Source organism: Oncorhynchus mykiss, chromosome 8, assembly GCF_057628025.1.
Source record: "Oncorhynchus mykiss isolate SJ-2025 chromosome 8, ASM5762802v1, whole genome shotgun sequence".
NCBI lineage: Eukaryota > Metazoa > Chordata > Actinopteri > Salmoniformes > Salmonidae > Oncorhynchus > Oncorhynchus mykiss.
The window spans coordinates 50585546-50609644 of record NC_143029.1 but is presented as its reverse complement, the minus strand read 5'-3'; the positions used below and the strand labels follow the sequence as shown (position 1 = coordinate 50609644).

The following is a 24099-nucleotide window of genomic DNA, read 5'->3' as shown; positions in this document are numbered from 1 at the left end:
GGAAGTACTTTGGTGCGAAAAGTGCAAATCAATCCCAGAACAGCGAAGGATCTTGTGAAGACGCTGGAGGAAACCGGAACAAAAGTATCTATGTCCACAGTAAAAACGAGTCCTATATCGACATAACCTGAAAGGCCGCTGTCACACCCTGACCATAGTTTGCTTTGTATGTTTCTATGTTTTGTTTGGTCAGGGTGTGATCTAAGTGGGCATTCTATGTTGTGTGTCTAGTTTGTCTATTTCTATGTTTGGCCTGATATGGTTCTCAATCAGAGGCAGGTGTTAGTCATTGTCTCTGATTGGGAACCATATTTAGGTAGCCTGTTTTGTGTTGGGTTTTGTGGGTGGTTGTTTCCTGTCTTTGTGTTTGTTGCACCAGATAGGGCTGTTTCGGTTTTTCCACGTTTATTGTTTTGTATTATGTTTATATTTAGTTTTCTTATTAAAAAACATGAACTTCAACCACGTTGCATTTTGGTCCGCCTCTCCTTCCCAGGAAGAATCCAGTTACAGCCGCTCAGCAAGGAAGAAGCCGCTACGGTTTGCAACTGCACATGGGGACAAAGATCATACTTTTTGGAGAAATGTCCTCTGGTCTGATGAAACAAAAATAGAACTGTTTGGTCATAATGACCATTGTTATGTTTGGAGGAAAAGGGGGAGGCTTGCAAGCTGAAGAACACCATCCCAACCGTGAAGCATGGGGGTGGCAGCATCATGTTGTGGGGGTGCTTTGCTGCAGGAGGGACTGGTGCACTTCACAAAATACCCGAAACATTTGACCCAAGTTAAACAATTTAAAGACAATGCTACCAAATACTAATTGAGTGAATGTAAACTTCTGACCCACTGGGAATGTCACAAAAACAAGAAAAGCATTCAAATAAAATAATTTACCTTTGAAGAACTTCGGATGTTTTCAATGAGGAGACTCTCAGTTAGATAGCAAATGTTAAGTTTTTTCAAAAAGATTATTTGTGTAGGAGAAATCGCTCCGTTTTGTTCTTCACGTTTGGCTAAGAAAAAAAACAGAAAATTCAGTCATTACAACGCCAAACTTTTTTCCAAATTAACTCCATAATATCGACAGAAACATGGCAAACGTTGTTTAGAATTAATCCTCAAGGTGTTTTTCACATATCTATTCGATGATAAGTCATTCCTGGCAGTTGGGTTTCTCCTCTGAAACAAATGGAAAAATACACGCAGGTGGAGATTACGCAATAATTGCAACAGAGGACACCAAGCGAGCACCTGGTAAATGTAGTCTCTTATGGTCAATCTTCCAATGATATGCCTACAAATACGTCACAATGCTGCAGACACCTTGGGGAAACGACAGAAAATGTAAGCTCATTCCTGGCGCATTCACAGCCATATAAGGAGACATTGGAACACAGCGCATTCCAAATCTGGGGCATTTCCTGTTTGAAATTTCATCTTGGTTTCGCCTGTAGCATCAGTTCTGTGGCACTCACAAATAATATCTTTGCAGATTTGGAAACGTCAGTGTTTTCTTTCCAAAGCTGTCAATTATATGCATAGTCGAGCATCTTTTCATGACAAAATATCTTGTTTAAAACGGGAAAGTTTTTTTATCCAAAAATGAAAAGAGCGCCCCCTATATCAAAGAAGTTAAAATAAAGTGGTGCTCCTAACTGACCTAAGACAGGTGATTTTTTACGAAAATCTGAGTTTAAATGTATTTGGCGAAGGTATATGTAAACTTCCAACTTCAACTGTATATTTACATATTCAAGCCATGAAATAACTTAGAATAATGTGGAGTGTTAACATTTTCAACATATTTAGCAAAGATAGGATAGCCCCAAATGTTGTTATTTTGTTTTTGTTGGCTATTTATCATACTAGGTTATAACGGACTAACATTAGAATTGAAGTTGATGACAACGCAATACATTTAAAAAAATTAACACACAACTTGAAGAAGCCACATATTTAGGGACAGAGCATGTTCTGATTGGCCAGTGTAGAGTCAAGCCTCGACACACCTACAACAAATGTGTTCATCATAACCCAGCCTATTCGCACCTCCGTTAGCTTTTGCGCTCATAAGTCCTGCAGGGAAAATAGCTAAACAAATTCTGAGACACCCCCGGACCTATGGAGCTACCACCAGCCTAAGACTTGCCATTGTGTTAAGTTTGTTAAAATAGAGCCCATTATGCTCTACAGCTGAATTGTGATAGGAGCTCATGCTGACAATATAATTACAGATTGTCTGACACTCTCTCTTCTTTTGTCATCCTTCTCTTTTATTCTCTCTCTCTATGACTCTCTCTTTACCTCTTCCCCATCCCAATTTCTTCCCCACCATCTCTCTCTCTCTCTCTCTCTCTCTCTCTCTCTCTCTCTCTCTCTCTCTCGCTGTCTCCGTCTCTCTCTCTCTCTCTCTCTCTCTGTGCAGTGGCAGCAGTGGGGGTAGTGGCGGGCGAGAGAACAGCGGCGGCAGCAGCATAAGTGTTCCTCTGGCTGTGCCCACTCCCTCCCCTCCCAGCCTGGGACCAGGTGAGCCCAGCGATACATCGCATTTAGATTAGCTTTGCATTTAACTAGCCATTCTATTATTGTAGATTCTTTGCTAGCTTAGTATTTAGGTGTCCATTCCATTGAATTAGCTTCTCTTTTAGCCTAGTTTAGCATTCAGCCTTCCATTCTGTTTGCTTCTCTGTTAGCATTGTTTAGTTCAGCAATTAGCTGTCGGTTCTGTCAAATTAGCTTCTCTGTTAATCTATTGGTAGTGTAGCATTTTAGCCTTTTCATTCTGTTAGCTTAGCATTAGCCTTTCTGTCTAGCTTTTCTGTTAGCTTAGCATTCAGCCTTCCATTCTGTATAGGATCTCTGATACCTTAGCTTAGAATTTAGACTTCCATTTTGGTACCTTTTCTTCTCTGTTAGCTTAGCATTTAGCTTTCCATTCTGTTAGCTTCTTATTTTGTTTAGCATAGCATTTAGCTGTCCTTTCTGTTTGACCAGTCTTATTCTTTTAGTATAGCAGTATCGCCTATTTCTATCAGGCCTTTTCCTGTCTTCAACTTAGCATGTGTCTGGTTATTGTGTCAGCTAATCTTTTCATATTCATACGCTTAGCTGCCTATTTGTTCTGTCAATTGGGCATCTCTTTTGGCAAACAATGGTGTTTGTCTGTTTGTTTTAGCCTCATATTATGCATCAGTTTTCCATACAATTCAGCTGTCCATTTAGATCTAGATTCATATGCATATTTTGATGATATTTTGGCAGCACAGTATATCTTCTCATGGAACTCTTTTTTTCTGTCTGGTTGGTTGTTGTACACCAGCCACAGCTGAGTCACTTCCATCCAACCACACATTAAATAAGTGCAGTTAAGACCGGGCCAACTTCAGTGAATTCACTAACTCTCTCACTCTCCGTACCTCTCTCCCCACCTCAACAATGACCGCAGCAGTACCCCAGGGCCCAGGCCTGGGTCCCATCCCCATGTCCCAGTTTGGCACCATCTCGAGGCAGGTCTCCCGCCACAACTCCACCGCCACCTCAGCCTCCATGGTGTCGGCCACAGGTACCTACCGCCGGGCGCCCTCCGGCAGCTCCCATTTCTCCATGTCCCAGCAGCCCCACCTCAACGGGGGACCCGCATACCCCCAGAACTTAGGTAAGACCACGGGAAGAATTTTTGTTGGATTATGGTTGAAGTAATGTTATGTTCAACCAAAGAAGAAAGAATAGACCGTAGTTGGATTATGGTTGAATGTTTGTAACCGACCAAAGAGCAACATCAATAGACCGTCGACTCAGTGTGTCCTGGATAGGAGTCAGTTTGAGGTAGCTCACTTTAATTAGCCTACAGATTGTCAAACAGTGTAACTAGGTTGAACATAAAATATCCTCTGAAATCCTCTTTGATTGATTTGATCTTAACAATACTCTCCATCATTTTAATGCTTCTGGTATTTTTGCAAATGACATAAGTGATCACTGTGCTATTGCCTGTGTGAGAGATGGTAACATTCCTAAGAAATCTCCACGTGTTATTACGAAAAGAACTGGAAGCGGTTTGATATTCAAGGTTTTTTACATGATGTATCTAGCATTGAATGGAATAGAATGGAATGAATCCCTGGTGTTGAACTAGCCTTTTCTTACTTCCACAACGCATTCTAGGATGTATGCAATAGTCATGCCCCTTTTAAAAGATTCAGGATTAAGGGCAAAGAGAACACTTGGTTTACTAAGGAATTTACAAAAATCATAAGGGAACGAAATGCTATGTGGGCTAAAGCAACTGGTTTGCCAGATGATTGGAAGGCTTTTAAACATCTTCTAAATATGGGTGTAGCTATGATCCATAAATTGAAAGCAGACCACTACCTGAAATCTACTTCACAAAATGTAAATAATCCATCCACATTTTGGCAAGTAGTGAAGGGTTTGGAGTGCAAAAAAGATACACAGCTTCCCAAACAATTGTTGGTCGATACACAGATTGTAACTGAGAGAACCTCCATTCTGAAAGCCTTGAATACGCATTTTTTAGATGCAGGCAGTTTATTTGAAAAGGTCAATGGTATAATTGAGCCCCCTATGAATTTACATGACATCCCTGTGCACTCCTTCACCAGGTTCTCCTTTTCATCCTTCTCTGTTTCAGAAGTGTGTAAAGCCCTGAAAGAAATTGATTTAAAAAAATCCCCTGGCCCTGATGAACTAGACCCCCGCCTCTTTTTAATGTTAAGGGAATCCCCAAGTTATGGAAATCTGCTTTTGTACTGCCTTTCCTGAAAGGTGGAGATCCTTCGCTACTTGACAACTATCGACCCATATCAAAATTGTCTGTACTGTCAACGGTACTGGAGTCCTTAGTTAGTAGGCAGCTAAAGGTCTACTTCCAAGAAAACAACATCTTAAATGGAATGCAATCAGGTTTTAGGTCTGGCCACAGCACTGTTTCAGCAACATTGAAGGTTTTAAATGACATCCACTGTGCTCTTGATAAGAAGTTTGTGTGTCTGCTTTTACTGATTTGTCGAAGGCGTTTGACACCGTGGACCATGCTGTGTTAGTGCAAAGGTTAAGATGTTGTGGAATTACTGGTCATACTCTAGATTAGTTTATAAATTACCTATCAAATCATACACAATGTGTAATGACGGATGGTTGTAAATCTGTGTCCATAGAGGTGTGCTCAGGTGTTCCGCAAGGTTCTATTTTGGGCCCACTGTTGTTCATTTTGTATATCAACAACATTGGGGATCTTATTGAAACAGCGGATGTTCATTTTTATGCAGATGATACTGTTCTTTGTTCAAGTGGTAGTAGTTTATCTTTACCTTTGAAAATGCCCAAAGAGCATTTAACATCATACAACAGAATCTGTATGATTTAAAGCTGATTCTAAATTCGGGTAAAACAAAATGCATGGTATTTTCAAATGTCAACCATGTTACAAATCATGTCATTGCTACATTGGCTGGACATACTATAGAGCAAGTTAAAGTGTACAAATATGTGGGTGTGTGGGTTGACGATAAGCTGAGCTTCACTGTGCATGTGGAGAACTTGATAAGGAAGCTCAAGCTGAAAATAGGATTTTATTACCGGCATAAGGCTTGTTTTTCTTTCAAGGCCAGGAAGGAGCTGGTACGATGTACATTACTGTCGGTTTTAGATTTTAGTGATGTTATATACACTGCTCAAAAAAATAAAGGGAACACTAAAAAAACACATCCTAGAGCTGAATGAATGAAATATTCTTATTAAATACTTTTTTCTTTACATAGTTGAATGTGCTGACAACAAAATCACACAAAAATGATCAATGGAAATCAAATTTATCAACCCATTGAGGTCTGGATTTGGAGTCACACTGAAAATTAAAGTGGAAAACCACACTACAGGCTGATCCAACTTTGATGTCATGTCCTTAAAACAAGTCCAAATGAGGCTCAGTAGTGTGTGTGGCCTCCACGTGCCTGTATGACCTCCCTACAACGCCTGGGCATGCTCCTGATGAGGTGGCAGATGGTCTCCTGAGGGATCTCCTCCCAGACCTTGACTAAAGCATCCGCCAACTCCTGGACAGTCTGTGGTGCAACGTAGCGTTGGTGGATGGAGCGAGACATGATGTCCCAGATGTGCTCAATTGGATTCAGGTCTGGGGAACGGGCGGGCCAGTCCATAGCAGCAATGCCTTCCTCTTGCAGGAACTGCTGACACACTCCAGCCACATGAGGTCTAGCATTGTCTTGCATTAGGAGGAACCCAGGGCCAACCGCACCAGCATATGGTCTCACAAGGGGTCTGAGGATCTCATCTCGGTACCTAATGGCAGTCAGGCTACCTCTGGCGAGCACATGGAGGGCTGTGCGGCCCCCCAAAGAAATGCCACCCCACACCATAACTGACCCTCCGCCAAACCGGTCATGCTGGAGGATGTTGCAGGCAGCAGAACGTTCTCCACGGCGTCTCCAGACTGTCACGTCTGTCACATGTGCTCAGTGTGAACCTGCTTTAATCTGTGAAGAGCACAGGGCGCCAGTGGCGAATTTGCCAATATTGGTGTTCTCTGGCAAATGAAGCACAACCCCCACCTGTGGACGTCCGGCCCTCATACCACCCTCATGGAGTCTGTTTCTGACCGTTTGAGCAGACACATGCACATTTGTGGCCTGCTGGAGGTCATTTTGCAGTGCTCTGGCAGTGCTCCTCCTGCTACTCCTTGCACAAAGGCGGAGGTAGCGGTCCTGCTGCTGGGTTGTTGCCCTCCTACGGCCTCCTCCACGTCTCCTGATGTACTGGCCTGTCTCCTGGTAGCGCCTCCATGCTCTGGACACTACGTTTACAGACACAGCAAACCTTCTTGCCACAGCTCGCATTGATGTACCATCCTGGATGAGCTGCACTACCTGAGCCACTTGTGTGGGTTGTAGACTCCGTCTCATGCTACCACTAGAGTGAAAGCACCGCCAGGATTCAAAAGTGACCAAAACATCAGCCAGGAAGCATAGGAACTGAGAAGTGGTCTGTGGTCCCCACCTGCAGAACCACTCCTTTATTGGGGGTGTCTTGCTAATTGCCTATGATTTCCACCTGTTGTCTATTCCATTTGCACAACAGCATGTGAAATGTATTGTCAATCAGTGTTGCTTCCTAAGTGGACAGTTTGATTTCACAGAAGTGTGATTGACTTGGAGTTACATTGTGTTGTTTTAGTGTTCCCTTTATTTTTTTGAGCAGTGTATATATGCAGGCCTCAGCCACTACCCAGAGAGCATTTGATTCAGTGTATCATACAGCCCTCAGGTTAATTTCAAATCAGAAACATCTAACACATCATTGTGATCTCTACAGCGCTGTTGGCTGGTCATCATTGACCTTGCGTAGGCTTAAACACTGGTATACACTGATTTATAAGGCCATATTGGGTAAAATGCCATTTTATCTCTGTTCTTTTTTAGTCAGTTCAATAAATAAATATCAATTACGGTCCCATTCTGATTTACTTCTAACAGTACCAAAAATTAGAACAGGACATGGTAGAAATAGTTTTAGTTACTTAGCTCCATGGTCTTGGAATTCTGTCATGAACATTTTAAAATGTGACGATCTAGTTTCGCTGGAAGAAGAAGAGTGTAATTGTTTTTAAGCCAGCTGTTTTTAGTCAAGACGTTTGTGTTTTTAATGTACAATATTTTTGCTGTACTGTATGTGTGTTTATAGTTTTGTTTAATGTTGTGTTTGTGTATGTAAGTTGTTTTGTCTGAAACGTTGTTCCCTCTGCTGCTATTGGACCAGGTCTCTCTTGGAAAAGAGATGTTATCTCAATTAGAAAAAAACCTGTACACATAAAGGTAAAATAAAAATAATGAAATTGCAGGTACAAGAGAAAGAGGAAATAAATCCACACACACTCACATTAGCAGTCAGACAAAGGGAAATCCAGGACACACATATACACACGCCAACATTAGCTGTCAGACGAGGAGATTTAGGACGAACGTCGCAAACATAAAACCAAGGCATACAGTTTCGTTGTTAGCTCTCACACATAACATTGACCCATAAGAGGTAGACTAGTCTGGAGAGGGGAGACAGTGACTGATCTATGTATCTGAAGGCAGCTCTATGGCGGCGAAAATAAATCAGACGTGACTAGTTGAGAGACAACCATTTCATTACTGCTGATTTATGCCCCGGGAGTCAGAGAGGAAAATCACCCTCATGATGATGTGTCACCCTCTATGACAGTGGTTTTCAACCAGTGTGCCGCAAAACTTTTCCAATTCTTGATAACACTCGCTTATAAATGTTACCTGTGGAATGAACCTGGGATTTTGACTTGGGGGCACCAGTGCCGGTAGAAAGAAAATCAATCAGATAATCCATTGATTGAATGGCACACATGGTTACAAATCTGTATCGTTGTTTCAAGCCCGGTGCGCTGCAGCTGTTTTTTTTTTCGTTGAGGGGCGATCATTTTACTTTGCCTGTGAGAACCATTAACACGGGCAAGTCTGAAGCTTAGCAGTACCACAGCCTCTTCCATAGAAACAAACGGAGCTTGGCTTTGTGCCTGTGGATGCACCTTTACAATGCAGGAAACCGCTCGTTTCTAGACCTTTCTGTTCAAAGTAAGACCTATTTTACCAGAGCTACATGTTTTCCTTTCTATCTGAGATTTGCGGGATGCTCTTAAAGGGGTACACACAAATGAACAATCATGAGTGGGCCAAAGGAACTATGAAAATAGTTTAAATACACCCAATTTAATCTATGAAAAAATGGTTGTCACAGAAAATGAATTATTTGCAGTATGGATCAGATGAGATGAAGGTCATTAACACTTAATACATGATTAGAAAACATTTTGGTGTGCCACATCATTTTTTAGCCCATCAAGGTGTGTCACTGATCAAAAAATGTTGGGAACCACTGCTTTATGACATCATGCCTTTGGGTGGGAACAATCATTACAACACTGTACAGGGGTTAGGGTGACGGTCATTCAATGAAGGGCATAATCATTGTCTACGTAAGATATGAGTTATGCAACCTGTCGGAAGACAAAGGAGTGTCATAAAAAATGTGTATTTTTCAACTGAAGAACAGAAATGCACAGTGTAGTTGTTTAAATTTTATTGCACAGTAAACTAGAAGTTGGTATTATTACACAATACAAAATAAATGTTGACACTTATTTAAAATAATTCCTATAACATTGGGGACTACTCTGTATGAAATGGTACCTCATGGTGTTCATTTCAATTAATCCCAAAGAAACCGAGGACATTTGGTAATAATAATTCGTGAAACTAAATTGTTACAACACAAATAAACACTGTACAGTAAGTATACTGTGAAATATCATGCTGCCAATGCTGAATGTTGTTTGTTTATATAGCCAGTAGGCAAAACTGGTTCAAATAACATCAAAATAACCTAATTTCAACCAGTTTGTTGTAATAACATCATTTCAACCAGTTTGTGGTTGTAATAACATCATTTCAACCAGTTTGTGCTTGTAAAAACGTAATTTCAACCAGCTTTGCCTGAAGGGTAGGTTTTGGTGTCTATGAGCTAATGGAGTCACAGCGTCCCACACTGCCTTTCTATTCGCTTAGCTTTCTTATTGTCTTGTTACAGAACCGCACTTTGTATATCAGTAAATTGCAAGCCACTATCAGAGATAAAAGCTTTGGCTATCCTTTAGATAAATCACAAGGTCCAGTGGTTGAATTGAGAGAATAAAATACTCTTACTCTTAAGTGGGTATGCACTCTTACTGCCTTGTTTTGCTCTCTGACAAGGATATTTTTCCTGTGTTTCTCCTTCCATCTCCCTATCTCGCTTTCTTTCCCTCTCTCTGGTATGTCCATCTGTCTGCCTGTCTGTGTTGCTGCATTTAGTGTCTGTGGCTCCTCCTCCCCCTCCTATGGTCCAGCTGACTCCTCAGATTCCTCTGACGGGCTTTGTGGCCAGAGTACAGGAGACCAGTAAGTAACACACACGCACACAATCAAACACACACACACACACACACACACACACACACACACACACACACACACACACACACACACACACACACACACACACACACACACGTTATGTTCTTCTATCCCCGTTGGGACCTACAAATTATTTCCATTTAAAATCCGATTTTCCCTAAACCTAACCCTTACCATACCCCTAACCAAACCCGAAAACTAAACCTAACCTTTACCACACCCCTAACCAAACCCGAAAACTAAACCTAACCGTCATTTTAACCCCTAACCCCTGAGCTTAAAATAGCCTTTGTCCTCATGGGGACGTGAGAAATGTCTCCACGAGAGAGAATGTTCCTTGTTTTTCTATCCTTGTGGGGACATTTGGCGATTTTTAGTTCTCCAAAAGGATAGAAGAACCAACGCACACACAGGTAACAGCACCTCTCCCTCAGCCTTACATTTCACACTGTCGCCTATTAGTGCTCTTTTATGCTGTGTCTGTCATGCCTTTCTCGTACGCTGGCTACTGCCTTTAGACACACCCCTCCAATGTTTTGTCTGTTGCCATGGTCACTGAGAGACAGTGGTGAGAGTTATATGGTTCTACCTTTGTCCACGGAAGACACGTGACTTAACGTTTGGAAAACCGCATAGTGTCAGCCAAGTCAAACACGGTTTTAATCAGACAGGGCACGTCTCAGGGATCCTCCAACATCCCTACTGTACACAGCAGCTGTTTCCTTGTCCAGGTGACTTTAGTCGTTAATCCAGCTTTCAAATGACAGTTTGATCCTTACTTTCCTTATTTTGCATTTGCATTTCACCTCAAGAAACCCTACTAGCCATATCTGAACTACTGCGTCTGTTTTATGCATACAGTGGATTCGGAAAGTATTCAGAACCTTTTACTTTTTCCACATTTGGTTACGTGACAGCCTTATTCTAAAATGGATTAAATAACCATTCTCATCAATCTACACACAATACCCCATAATGACGAATACAGGTTTTTAGACATTTTTGCAAATGTATTAAAAATAAAAAACAGACATACCCTCTTTGCATAAGTATTCAGACCCTTTACTATGAGACTCGAAATTGAGCTCAGGTACATCCTGTTTCCATTGATCATCCTTGAGATGTATCTACAACTTGATTGAAGTCCACCTGTGGTAAATTCATGATTGGACATGATTTGGAAAGGCACACACCTGTCTATAAGGTCCTGCAGTTGTCAGTGCACGTCAGAGCAACAACTAAGCCTTGAGGTTGAAGTAATTTTCCGTAGAGCTCAGATACAGGATTGTATCAAGGCACAGATCTGGGGAAGGGTACCGAAACATGTCTGCTGAATTGAAGGTCCCCAAGAACACAGTGGCCCCATCATTCTTAAATGGAGAAAGTTTGGAACCACCAAGACTCTTCCTAGTGCTGGCCGCCTGGCCAAACTGAGCAATTGGGAGAGAAGGGCCTTGGTCAGGGAGGTGACCAAGAACTCGATGGTCACTCTGACAGAGCTCTAGAGTTCCTCTGTGAAGATTTGAGAACCTTCCAGAAGGACAACCATCTCTGCAGCCCTCCACCAATCAGGCCTTTCAGTAAAAGGCACATGACAGCCCACTTGGAGTTTGCCAAAAGGCACCTAAAGAACTCTCAGACCATGAGAAACAAGATTCTCTGGTCTGATGAAACTAAGATTGAACTCTTTGGCCTGAGTGCCAAGCATCACGTCTGGAGGAAACATGGCACGATCCCTACGGTGAAGCATAGTGGGGGCAGCATCATGTTGTGGGTATGTTTTTCAGCGGCAGGAACTGGGAGACTAGTTAGGATTGAGGGAAAGATGAACAGAGCAAAGTACAGAGAGATCCTTGATGAAAATGCGCAGGACCTCAGACTGGGGCGAAGGTTCACCTTCCAACAAGACAACGACACTAAGCACACAGCCAAGACAATGCTGGAGTGGCTTCGGGACAAGTCTCTGAATGTCCTCCTCCAGCCAGAGCCCGGACTTGAACCCGATTGAACATCTCAGGAGAGACCTGAAAATAGCTGTGCAGCGACGCTCCCCATCCAGCCTGACAGAGCTTGAGAGGATCTGCAGAGAAGAATGGGAGAAACTCCCCAAATACAGGTGTGCCGAGCTTGTAGCATCATACCCAAGAAGAATTGAGGCTGTAATTGCTGCCAAAGGTGCTTCAACAAAGTACTGAGTAAAGGGTCTGAATACTTATGTAAATGTGATATTTCATTTTTTTATTTGTAATACATTTGCAAATATTTGTTTTTCCTTTGTCATTATGGGGCATTGTGTGTATATTGATGAGGGGGGGAAAAAATGATTTCATCAATTTCAGAATAAGGCTGTAACGTAACAATATGTGGAAAAAGTCAAGAGATCTGAATACTTTCCGAATGCATGGTATAATAATATAATAAGAGAAGACACTGTTCTGTCATGCTATCTGCTGGCCAGTATAGGTCATCACACGTCTGAAAGATCAGGCTCATGCATGGCATAGAATGTAATTGAATAGAATAGACAGGAATATTGGTAGAATAGAATACAATTGCGGTAGAATAGAATACAGGTAGAATATAATATAATGGAATAGAATACTGGTAGAATAGAATGTAATATAGACTGAGTGTACAAAACATTAGGAATACCTTCCTAATATTGAGTTGCACCCACTTTTGCCCTCAGAATAGTCTCAATTCGTCGGGTCATGGACTCTACAAGGTGTCGAAAGCGTTCCACAGGAATGCTGGCCCATGTTGACTCCAGTGCTGGTGGTGGACCATTCTTGATACACTGGAAACTGTTGAGAGTAAAAAACCCAGCAGTGTTGCAGTTCTTGACTGTGCCTGGCACCTGCTACCATACCCCGTTCAAAGGCACTTAAATATTTTCTTAATTGTCTCAAGGCTTAAAAGTCATTCTTTAACCTGTCTCCTCCCCTTCATCTACACTGATTTAAGTGGTATTTAACAGTTGGCATCAATAAGGGATCATAGCTTTCACCTGGATTCACTTGGTCAGTCTGTCATGGAAAGAACAGCTGTTCCTAATGTTTTGTACACTCCCTGTATATGAATTCATGTTTTGTTTGTATGATGTTACGGAGCAACACACTGGTAGGGGCAGATTTAAGTTATTTGTTCAGTTTGGAGTGGCGGAGCTAAGACCATTTCAGAAATGTTATAATTAGCTTTTATTGTTTAAAGAAACCATGAAAGAGATTGGTGTGTTTTTTCACTATTTCATCATGGCATGGGGTTGTGACAGACAGACATTTGTTTCAAATCTATCACTTGATGGTTTCATTTCAGAGAGACAAATTAGCTTGTTTTTTTGCCAAATGCTATATATCTGCCTCACTGTCAGAGAAATAAGTAGTACTGCTAGCTTTTACACAGTCAAATGTAGCAAATAACTTCATTTTTAATTAAGAAATCTACAAATGATATATTTGTGACATCAATATAATTATTTGTAAAGAATTATAATTCAATACAGCAATATGAGATCTGTATGTAAAACATTTACATTTGACATTTTAGTTATTAGGCAGATGCTCTTATCCAGTGACTTACAGTAAGTGTGTTCATCTTAAAATAGCTAGGTGAGACAACCACATATCACAGTAAAATGTACAGGATACAAACATTGCATTCAAGCTGAAACAATGGATATGTAGCGTTTAGCAAAAAAAACTAATTAATTAAAAATCAGAGAACAGTCATATTTTACACATACATTAAGGTACCCATAAGAAATAATTTCTGACGAAAAAACACAAATATGACAAATGTGTGGAGATAGCATTTTGGAAATAAACTTAAACAGTTGTTCCTGTTTATGCTACAGTATATATATTTAGGAGTTTTTCCTGGTCAGGTCACATGGTCAGGTGAAACCCCAGGCCATAGTATAGAGAAATTATAATGGCATCTTTTTGTAGGGACTAACTCCGCCATGATTCGTTGGACAAAGCCTATGGGGAAATGAGTGGTGTTTTTGATAGGGTTTTTGGATATATGCCGAAAATAAGGTATGTGTGATAAACACAGGCTTAGGAGATCTCATACGTTTTGTTCTATGAGATCATCTTCATCAGCTAACGTCACTTTTTTGTGAATTTGTAAGCATTTATGTAGTTAAACAAAGAACAAAGCATAAAGGTAATGTTAACTGACTGGTATTATCTCATAGAACAAAACGTATAAGATCTGCCAAGGCTGTGTTAAGTTCAGACCTTATTTTCAACGTTTATCCCAAAACCCTATTCTTTCCCCATAGGAATGGCTGAACGAATCAGAGGTCACTCATTTCCGTTTTTTTTAGCACTACAAGCTAGCGAGCGCTATTGATATTACACAAATAAATATAATTACTATTACAGACATATAACAGACACTATGAAATTGTGCTTCCATAATGTCAAATGTATTTTCCTCTCCCCTCCTGTTCAGTAACAGACAGCCCGGACCCCCTTCCACCGCCCCCTCCCGAGGACGTTGTCATGTTTGAGGAGCCCTCGCCCCCTCCCCCGCCCCCACCAGTGGACTACCAGGGGGATGAGGAGGCGGCCGTGGTGCACTACAATGACCCTTATGCTGACGAAGACCCCCACTGGGCCCCCAAGTCCTACGTAGAGAAGGGTGAGTTTGACTGGTACCCCCGGAACTTTAGTGACGTCATACACTGATATCAGTTTGAGCATGATTTACATGCTGTTATAAGCTTGTTTTAAACGGTGCAAAACAAATGTCTGTGGAGACAAAGTATCATACTTATCCAAATCCAAAGGACCAATTAAGTAGTATAGGACAGTTACAGTACAGATACACCCACAAATTGTCACTCTTGGGTGTAGGCCTACTATATTATACTATACTATATTATAGTGCTGTATCTCTTTAAGTAATTATTTCACGTACAGCCCTATTCCCATCAGCTGTTCCCCCTCACTCTGTTCGGTCTATGGTCAGGTCGTTATTGTAAAAGAGAATCTGTTCTCAATAATTTACCCGGTTAAATAAATCATTCAAATGTTTTTTACAGTGGTGGCCATTTATGACTACTCCAAGGACAAGGAGGACGAACTGTCCTTCATGGAGGGCTCCATCATCTACATCATCAAGAAGAACGACGACGGCTGGTACGAGGGCGTCTGCAACGGCGTCACTGGCCTCTTCCCCGGCAACTACGTAGAGTCCATCATGCACTATGCAGACTAAGGGCGGACATTTTGACAGTGCAAAAACGGCAAGATGTTACAAAAAAACGTGCTGAGTTTAGTATTTGAAACGATAAGGTAGCTTTTAGTAAGATTTTGGCATTTGTTTTGCACGGTCAAATTGTCCTGAAAGCCCCCCATCTCTTATCCACACAGAAAAACGTCAATCTTACTTTTACAGAAAACAAAAGAAAGAATAAACAAACAAACAAACAAACGTAATGAAGTGCATTGCGACATGAGTGACCGAATGTTTGTTTTTGTCCGTGTCCAAATTGCAATGTTACAAAACAAGCAAAATATTCAATTTACTATGCTACATGTTGGAGGGAGGGGTGGGTTGGGGAGGTGGGCCAAGGGATAGGGAATAGGAGTTTTGAATGCTAAAAGATATGAACATTAATTTGCTTATTTCTGGTGAATTTATTTAGTTTTGTTTACAGTACCAGTCAAAAGTTTGGACACACCTACTCATTCAAGGGTTTTACTATTTTCTACATTGTAGAATAATAGTGAAGACATCAAAACTATGAAATAACACATATTGAATCATGCAGTAACCAAAAATAAAAGTTCCAGGTGAAGCTGGTTGAGAGAATGCCAAGCGTGTGCAAAGCTGTCATCAAGGCAAAGGGTGGCTACTTTGAAGAATCTCAAATATAAAATATGTTTGATTTGTTCAACACTTTTTTGGTTGCTACATGATTCCATAAGTGTTATTTCATAGTTTTGATGTCTTCGCTATTATTCTACAATGTAGAAAATAGTAAAATAAAGAAAAAACCTTGAATGAGTAGGTGTGTCCAAATTTTTTACTTGTACTGTATATATACAGTGCATTCGGAAAGTATTTAGACCCCTTGACTTTTTCCACATTTTGTTAGGTTATAGCCATTTTCTAAAATTGATTAATGGATTTTTTTCCTCATCAATCTACACACAATACTCCATAATGACAAAGCAAAAACAGGTTTTATACATTTTTGCTCATTTAGAAAAAAACAACAACTTAAATATCACATTTACATAAGTATTCAGACCCATTACTCAAGACTTTATTAATGTACCTTTGGCAGCATTTGCAGCCTCGAGTCTTCTTGGGTATGACGCTACAAGCTTGGCACAGCTGTATTTGGGGAGTTCTCCCATTCTTCTCTGCAGATCCTCTCAAGAGGTGTCACTACAGAACCGAGTTCGATCCCGGGCCGTGTCTTTATAAAATGGCGCCGGAGCAGAAGGCAGACGTTTTACCTGCCCACAACCAATTGTGCTTTTTGTTTGTTTATCTGCGTTGTTTGTGATAAAGTTTTTTAAACTATTTTTGTACATAATGTTGCCGCTACCGTTTCTTATAACCGAAAATAACTTCTAGACATCAGGACTGCGATTACTCACCACGGACTAGCAGACTCCTTTTTCTTCTTTCACGACTCTGACAAGCCCGAGGCAGAGGATATACGGCTCCCTCGGAAACAGGCCCCGACCCCAGTGATCTGCGTGATGCGGAGGCTGAGAAAGGGAGGCCGGAGGGCGGGCTGCTTTCTGAGGAGTAGGAGACGATTGAATAAACCCCCACTCCCCTCAATTCTGCTTGCAAACATGCTATCTTTGGACAGTAAAATTGACGAGTTATTGGGAAGATTAAACTGCCAACCAGACTTTAAAAACTGTAACATCTTATGCTTCAAGGAGTCGTGGCTGAACGACGACAATATCAACATACAGGATAGAACAGAGGCGTGTGGTAAGATAAGGGGCGGCGGTCTATGTATTTTACAGCTGGTGCACAAAATCTAAGGAAGTCTCAAGCTATTGCTCGCCTGAGGTAGAGTTTCTCATGATAAGCTGCAGACCACATTACCTACCGAGAGAGTTTTCATCTATATTCTTTATAGCTGTTACATACCACCACAGTCAGAGACTGACGCCAAGATAGCATTGAATGAGCTGTATTCCGCCAAAAGCAAACAAGAAAACGCTCACCCAGAGGCGGCGCTCCTAGTAGCCGGGGACTTTAATGCAGGGAAACTTAAATCGGTTTTTCCTCATTTCTATCAACATGTTAAATGTGCAACCAGAGGGAAAATAACTTTGGACCACCTATACTCCACACACAGAGACGCATACAAAGTTCTCCCTCACCCTCCATTTGGCAAATCTGACCATAATTCTATCCTCCTGATTCCTCCTTTCAAGCAAAAATGTAAGCAGGAAGCACCAGTGACTTGATCAATAAAAAAAGTGGTCAGATGAAGCAGATGCTAAGCTACAGGACTGTTTTGCTTGCACAGACTGGAATATGTTCCAGGATTCCTCCAATGGCATTGAGGAGTACACCACATCTGTCATTGGCTTCATCAATAAGTGCATCGATGACGTCGTCCCCACAGTGACCGTACATACATACCCCAACCAAAAACCATGGATTACAGGCTGCATCTGCACTGAGCTAAAGGCTAGAGCTGCCGCTTTCAAGGCGCGGGACTCTTAACCCGGAAGCTTATAAGAAATCCCGCTATACTCTCCAACGAACCATCAAACAGGCAAGCATCAATACAGGACTAAGACCGAGTCATACTACACCGGCTCTGACGCTCGTCGGATGTGACAGGGCGTGCAAACCATTAGACTACAAAGGGAAGCACATCCGAGAGCTGCTCAGAGACAAGAGCCTACTGGACGAGCTTAACTACTTCTATACTCACATGCATGAGAGCACCAGCTGTACTGGAAGACTATGTAATCACACTCTGCAGCCGATGTGAGTAAGACCTTTAGACAGGTCAACATTCACAAGGCTGCAGGGCCAGACGGATTACCAGGACGTGTACTGCGAGCATGCACTGACCAACTAGCAAGTGTCTTCGCTGATATTTTCAACCTCTCCCGGTCCAAGTCTGTAATACCAACATGTTTTAAGCAGACCAACATAGTGCCTGTGCCCCAAAACACTAAGGTAACCTGCCTAAATGACTACCGACCCATCACTCACGTCTGTAGCCATGAAGTGCTTTGAAAGGCTGGTCATGGCTCACATCAACACCATCATCCCAGAAGCCCTAGACCCACGCCAATTTGTATACCACCCAAACAGATCCACAGATGATGCATTCCACACTGGAATGGGCATTCCACACTGCCCATTCCCACATGGACAAAAGGAACACCTATGTAAGAATGCTATTCATTGACTACAGCTCAGCATTCAACACCATAGTGCCCTCAAAGCTCATCACTAAGCTAAGGACCCTGGGACTAAACGCCACCCTCTGCAACTGGATCCTGGACTTACTGACAGACCGCCCCCAGGTGGTAAGGGTATGTAACAACACATCCACCACGCTGATCCTCAACACAGGGGCCCCTCAGGGGTGCGTGCTCAGCCCCCTTGTGTACTCCCTGTTCACTCATGACTGCATGGCCAGGCATGACTCCAACACCATCATTAAATTTGCAGATGACATAACAGTGGTAAGCCTGATCAACGACAACAATGAGACAGCCTATAGGGATGAGATCAGAGACCTGGCCGTGTGGTGCCAGGACAACAGCCTCTCTCTCAACGTGATCAAGACAAAGGAGATGATTGTGGACCACTAGAAAAAGAGGACTGAGCATGCCCCCATTCTCATCGACGGGGCTGCAGTGGAGCAGGTTGAGAGCTCCAAGTTCCTTGGTGTCCACGTCACCAACAAACTAACATAGTCCAAGCACACCATGAGAGTTGTGAAGCGGGCACGACAAAACCTATTCCCCCTCAGGAGACTGAAAAGATTTGGCATGGGTCCTCAGATCTTCCAAAAGTTCTACAGCTGCACCATCGAGAGCATCCTGATTGGTTGCACTACTGCCTGGTATGGCAACTGTTTGGCCTCCGACCGCAAGGCACTACAGGGAGTAGTGTGATAGGCCCAGTACATCACTGGGGCCAAGCTTCCTGCCATCCAGGACCTCTATACCAGGTGGTGTCAGAGTAAGGCCCTGAAATTTGTCAAAGACTCCAGCCACCCTAGTCATAGACTGTTCTCTCTGCTACCACACGGCAAGCGGTACCGGAGCGCCAAGTCTAGGCCAAAGAGGCTTCTAAACAGCTTCTGCCCTCAAGCCATAAGACTCCTGAACATCTAGTCAAATGGCTACCCAGACTATTCACATTGCCCCCCTCCCCTCTCCACACCACTAACACACTCTCTGTTGTCATCTATGCATAGTCACTTTAATTAACTCTACGTACATACTACCTCAACCGGTGCCCCGCACATTGACTCTGTACCGGCACCCACCTGTTTATATTGTTATTTTCTACTGCTCCTCTTTAATTACTTCACTTTTATCTCTTACCCTTATTCATATTTTTTGAAACTGCACTGTCGGTTAGGGGCTCGTAAGTAAGCATTTCATTGTAAGGTCTACACCAGTTGTATTCGGCGCATGTGACTAATAACATTTGATTTGACCTAGAGTTCCATGAGGCGGCGCACAATTAGCCCAACATCAAATGGGTTAGGGGAGGGTTTAGCCATCCGGGTTGTCCTTGTCCCATCGCGCTCTAGCAACTCCTGTGGCGGGCCAGGCACATGCACGCTGACATGGTTGCCAGTTGGACAGTGTTTCCTCCGACTCATTGGTGCGGCTGGCTTCCGGATTAAGCGAGAAGTGTTTTAAGAAGCAGTGTGGCTTGGCAGGGTCGTGTTTCGGAGGACGGATGGCTCTCGTCCTTCGCCTCTCCGGAGTCCGTACAGGACCACCCTGACCAAGGCCCCTTCTCCCCCGATTGCTCAGTTTGGCTGGGCGGCCAGCTCTAGGAAGAGTCTTGGTGGTTCCAAACTTCTTCCATTTAAGAATGATGGAGGCCACTGTGTTCTTGGGGACCTTCAATACTGCAGAAATGTTTTGGTACCCTTCACCAGATCTGTGCCTCGACACAGTCATGTATCTGAGCTCTACGGACAATTCCTCATGGCCATGCACTGTCAACTGTGGGATCTTTATCTAGACAGGTGTGTGCCTTTCTAAATCATGTCCAATCAATTGAAGTTAACACAGGTGGACTCCAATCAAGTTGTGCAAACATCTCAAGGATGATCATTGGGAACAGGATGCACCTGAGCTCAATTTCAAGTCTCATAGCAAAGGGTCTGAATATTTATGTAAATAAGGTATTTCTGTTTTTTATTTGTAATACATTTGCAAAAAAAATGACTGTTTTCAGTTTGTCATTATGCGGTATTGTGTGTAGATTGATCAGATGATAATTTAAAAAAAATCAATTTTAGAATAAGGCTGTATCGTAACAAAATATGGCAAAAGTCAAAGGGTCTGAATACTTTCCAAATGCACTGTATATGTATATATATACTGTAATGTGAGAAGCTGCCAGTTTGTGTGTCAGTAGTGTTTTACCTGTGATTTGCCATCTGTCTTTTGAGGGGTCAATGGCATGCAAAGTTGTGCCAGGCAGGGATGATGTTACTCGCTCTTATTTAGTCATTGGTGGGGTTTTCTTTGATTTTTCACTTTTAGTGCCATTTCTACCCTCAGTTTAGCCAATTGTCACTTGATATTACGTTTTTTTAATGTCGTTTTTTTCATGTAATTTTTTAAAATGATATCTTCTTATTTTATGCTGTCAGGCTACTGTAGCAAAACGTGAAGAAACTGATTATTGTACGTTCTACTCCATCATGGTTCCATTGTGTTGGAATGTCTGCACTGATTAGTTCTCAATGGCTTTTTATATGACATCAATCACATGGCTTTGATTGCAACACACGTTTGATTGCGTTCTGGCTATCCAAACGTTGCATTATCGTTGTTAGTTATATCAACCTGGCTTTGACAGTGGGCTCTGGTTAGGTGCTTATCTTTGGTACTTGATAACCATCATCAACACAACCTCAAAACAAGGACGCAAGACTGTCAAAAAAAATGGTGTAGGCTACTAGCCTACTTATTGAGCAGAACAGAGTGATTTGTAACAGTGGTAAACATTCAATCTTGAGTGTAACCTTGCTCTATCATTTCTATCACAATGAATGTAGGCAATTCAGCAGTGCATTGTGGACTCAAATGTACTACATTGATTGTATTTAAAAGATGCAGACACATTTGTGCCACACAGTTATGATGAACTAATATTCCACACACATTTTCAGTGCATAGTAATGCCTACACAACTTTATTGTAAACATGACATAATGACATTATAACTAAATACTTCCATGCAAATATGTAGGTTGCTTGTAGTTGGATGGCCTTACATCCTGTCATTTGAGGTTTATTTTTCATGAGCCATCAGTGATGTTACGGTTATGACAATAGGTTGTGACCACTTGGAGTAGGCGTTATGACGCACAGACAAAGTTAAGTTAAAGCTGGCCACGTGCGGCCTCCCGAGTGGCGCAGTGGTCTAAGGCACTGCATTGCAGTGCTAGCTGTGCCACTAGAGATTCTGGGTTTGAGTCCAGGGTCTGTCACAGCCGGCCACGACAGGGAGACCCATGGGGCGGCTCACTATTGGCCCAGAGTCGTCCAGGTTAGGGGAGAGTTTGGCCGGCAGGGATGTCCTTGTCCCATCGCGCACTTGCAACTCCTGTTGGGGGCCGAGCGCAGTACACGGTCGCCAGGTGCAGTGTTTCCTCTGACACATTGTCGTGGCTGGCTTCCGGGTTAAGTGGACATTGTGTCAAGAAGCAGTGCGGCTTGGTCTGGTTTTTTCAGAGGACGCACAGCTCTCGACCTAGAGAAAGAGAATGGGAGGGAGAGAGAGAGAAAGGGATAAAGAGAGAGAGAAAGAGAGGGAACGTGTGTGTGAGAGAGAAAGAATGAAAAATAACTAGAGTGAGAGACAGTGGAGGAGAGAGAGAGAGAGAGAATGAAAGTAAGAGAGAAAGAGAAAGCAGAGAGAGAGAGACCTGTCGTCCCCTGGTTCCAAATATAGTATACTCTGTTATTGTGGCTTTTTTTTATTAATTAAAGACTCAGACATGACAAAATCCGTTTTCGTTCGGAGCATTGCTTTGTACAGACGTTTGTTTGGCTTTTTGGCTCGATGAGACAAGACTGTAATTACCAATTGGATACCATGAAATTGGGGAGAAAATCTTCAACACAAACAGTATTCAACGTCAATGTATGCATACATTCTTTTACTGAGAATAATAATTTGCCACTACATCCAGTTATTGACTGTACTTTTAACTCTTCCATCATTTTTGGTCATTTTTGTGAGAGAAAAAACTACTTTCCCTACCTAAGCATTTTTAGCATTCCATTTTGTTGTTTTGAAATACTTTGTCTGAGACTGCTGTACATGGTTAAGTAGCGGTGTGTGTTTTTATTTATTTATATTTTCCTAGAAATATATGAGACAACCACTCACATGCAGCAGAACATTGCATGTATGTTTACCACTAAAAGCCTAAAACATTTCAGAGCACCAGGGCTCAAGGCATCTTGATTTTATGTCTGTTTTCTTATATGAAATGTGGAAAAAGTGATGATCTGTAACTTAAATGTTCATGGGAACATAATCTGATTTTTTTTTTTTCCTCTTGGTTTGTATATATAATGTGTTAATTGAAATGTATGTACAGTCCTTTTGTAATAAACAGCTCGCCGAAACAACAAATGAAGCTGGTCTTTGGTGGGGGATTTCTCCTTGGGACAGTTAAAGAACAGCATTGGAAATCCAATGGCTTTCTATGGCTTTTTGCCAAACAAATTAACACCAGATAATACTTCCCATAAAGCCACACACACACACACACACACACACACACACAGTGGAGGCTTTTCAGAGGAGGACGGGGAGAACCATGCTCAGTGAATTTCATAAAAATAGTAAAACATTAAAAAAGTTATCCTTTTTAGATAAAAAATATACTATATTCACATCACCAAACAATTGATTAAAACACACAATGTTTTGCAATGAAGGTCTACAGTAGCCTCAACAGCACTATGTAGGGTAGCACCATGTTGTAGCCGGAGGACAGCTAGCTTCTGTCCTCTGGATACATTGACTTCAATACAAAACCTAGGAGGCTCATGGTTCTCACCCCCTTCCATAGATTTACACCAGGGCTGCCCAACCCTCTTCCTGGAGATCTACCATCCTGTGGGATTTTAGTCCAACACTAATTTAACACACCTGATTCTACTTATTAGCTGCTCAACAAGACTATACAGTGCCTTGCGAAAGTATTCGGCCCCCTTGAACTTTGCGACCTTTTGCCACATTTCAGGCTTCAAACATAAAGATATAAAACTGTATTTTTTTGTGAAGAATCAACAACAAGTGGGACACAATCATGAAGTGGAACGACATTTATTGGATATTTCAAACTTTTTTAACAAATCAAAAACTGAAAAATTGGGCGTGCAAAATTATTCAGCCCCTTTACTTTCAGTGCAGCAAACTCTCTCCAGAAGTTCAGTGAGGATCTCTGAATGATCCAATGTTGACCTAAATGACTAATGATGATAAATACAATCCACCTGTGTGTAATCAAGTCTCTGTATAAATGCACCTGCCCTGTGATAGTCTCAGAGGTCCGTCAAAAGCGTCAAAAGCATCATGAAGAACAAGGAACACACCAGGCAGGTCCGAGATACTGTTGTGAAGAAGTTTAAAGCCGGATTTGGATACAAAAAGATTTCCCAAGCTTTAAACATCCCAAGGAGCACTGTGCAAGCGATAATATTGAAATGGAAGGAGTATCAGACCACTGCAAATCTACCAAGACCTGGCTGTCCCTCTAAACTTTCAGCTCATACAAGGAGAAGACTGATCAGAGATGCAGCCAAGAGGCCCATGATCACTCTGGATGAACTGCAGAGATCTACAGCTGAGGTGGGAGACT

At 42.0% G+C, this 24099-nt stretch overlaps 1 protein-coding gene across 7 annotated transcripts in view; it reads left to right on the top strand.

Moving 5' to 3' along the window:
* Positions 1-22865, top strand: part of LOC110529999 (abl interactor 1) — a 52999-nt gene extending 30134 nt beyond the window's left edge. For 6 of the 7 annotated variants that reach the window (XM_036985543.2, XM_090181853.1, XM_090181851.1 and 3 more), the window contains 5 exons: positions 2429-2529; positions 3449-3658; positions 9909-9995; positions 14469-14657; positions 15061-15472. In XM_036985543.2, coding sequence (XP_036841438.1) covers positions 2429-2529; positions 3449-3658; positions 9909-9995; positions 14469-14657; positions 15061-15236 — 763 coding nt within the window. In that variant the 3' untranslated portion in view covers positions 15237-15472. Of the gene's footprint in view, positions 1-2428; positions 2530-3448; positions 3659-9908; positions 9996-14468; positions 14658-15060 lie in introns of all 7 variants that reach the window. The other variant, XM_036985541.2, reaches the window with a different exon arrangement.
* Positions 22866-24099: the final 1234 nt, after the last annotated feature.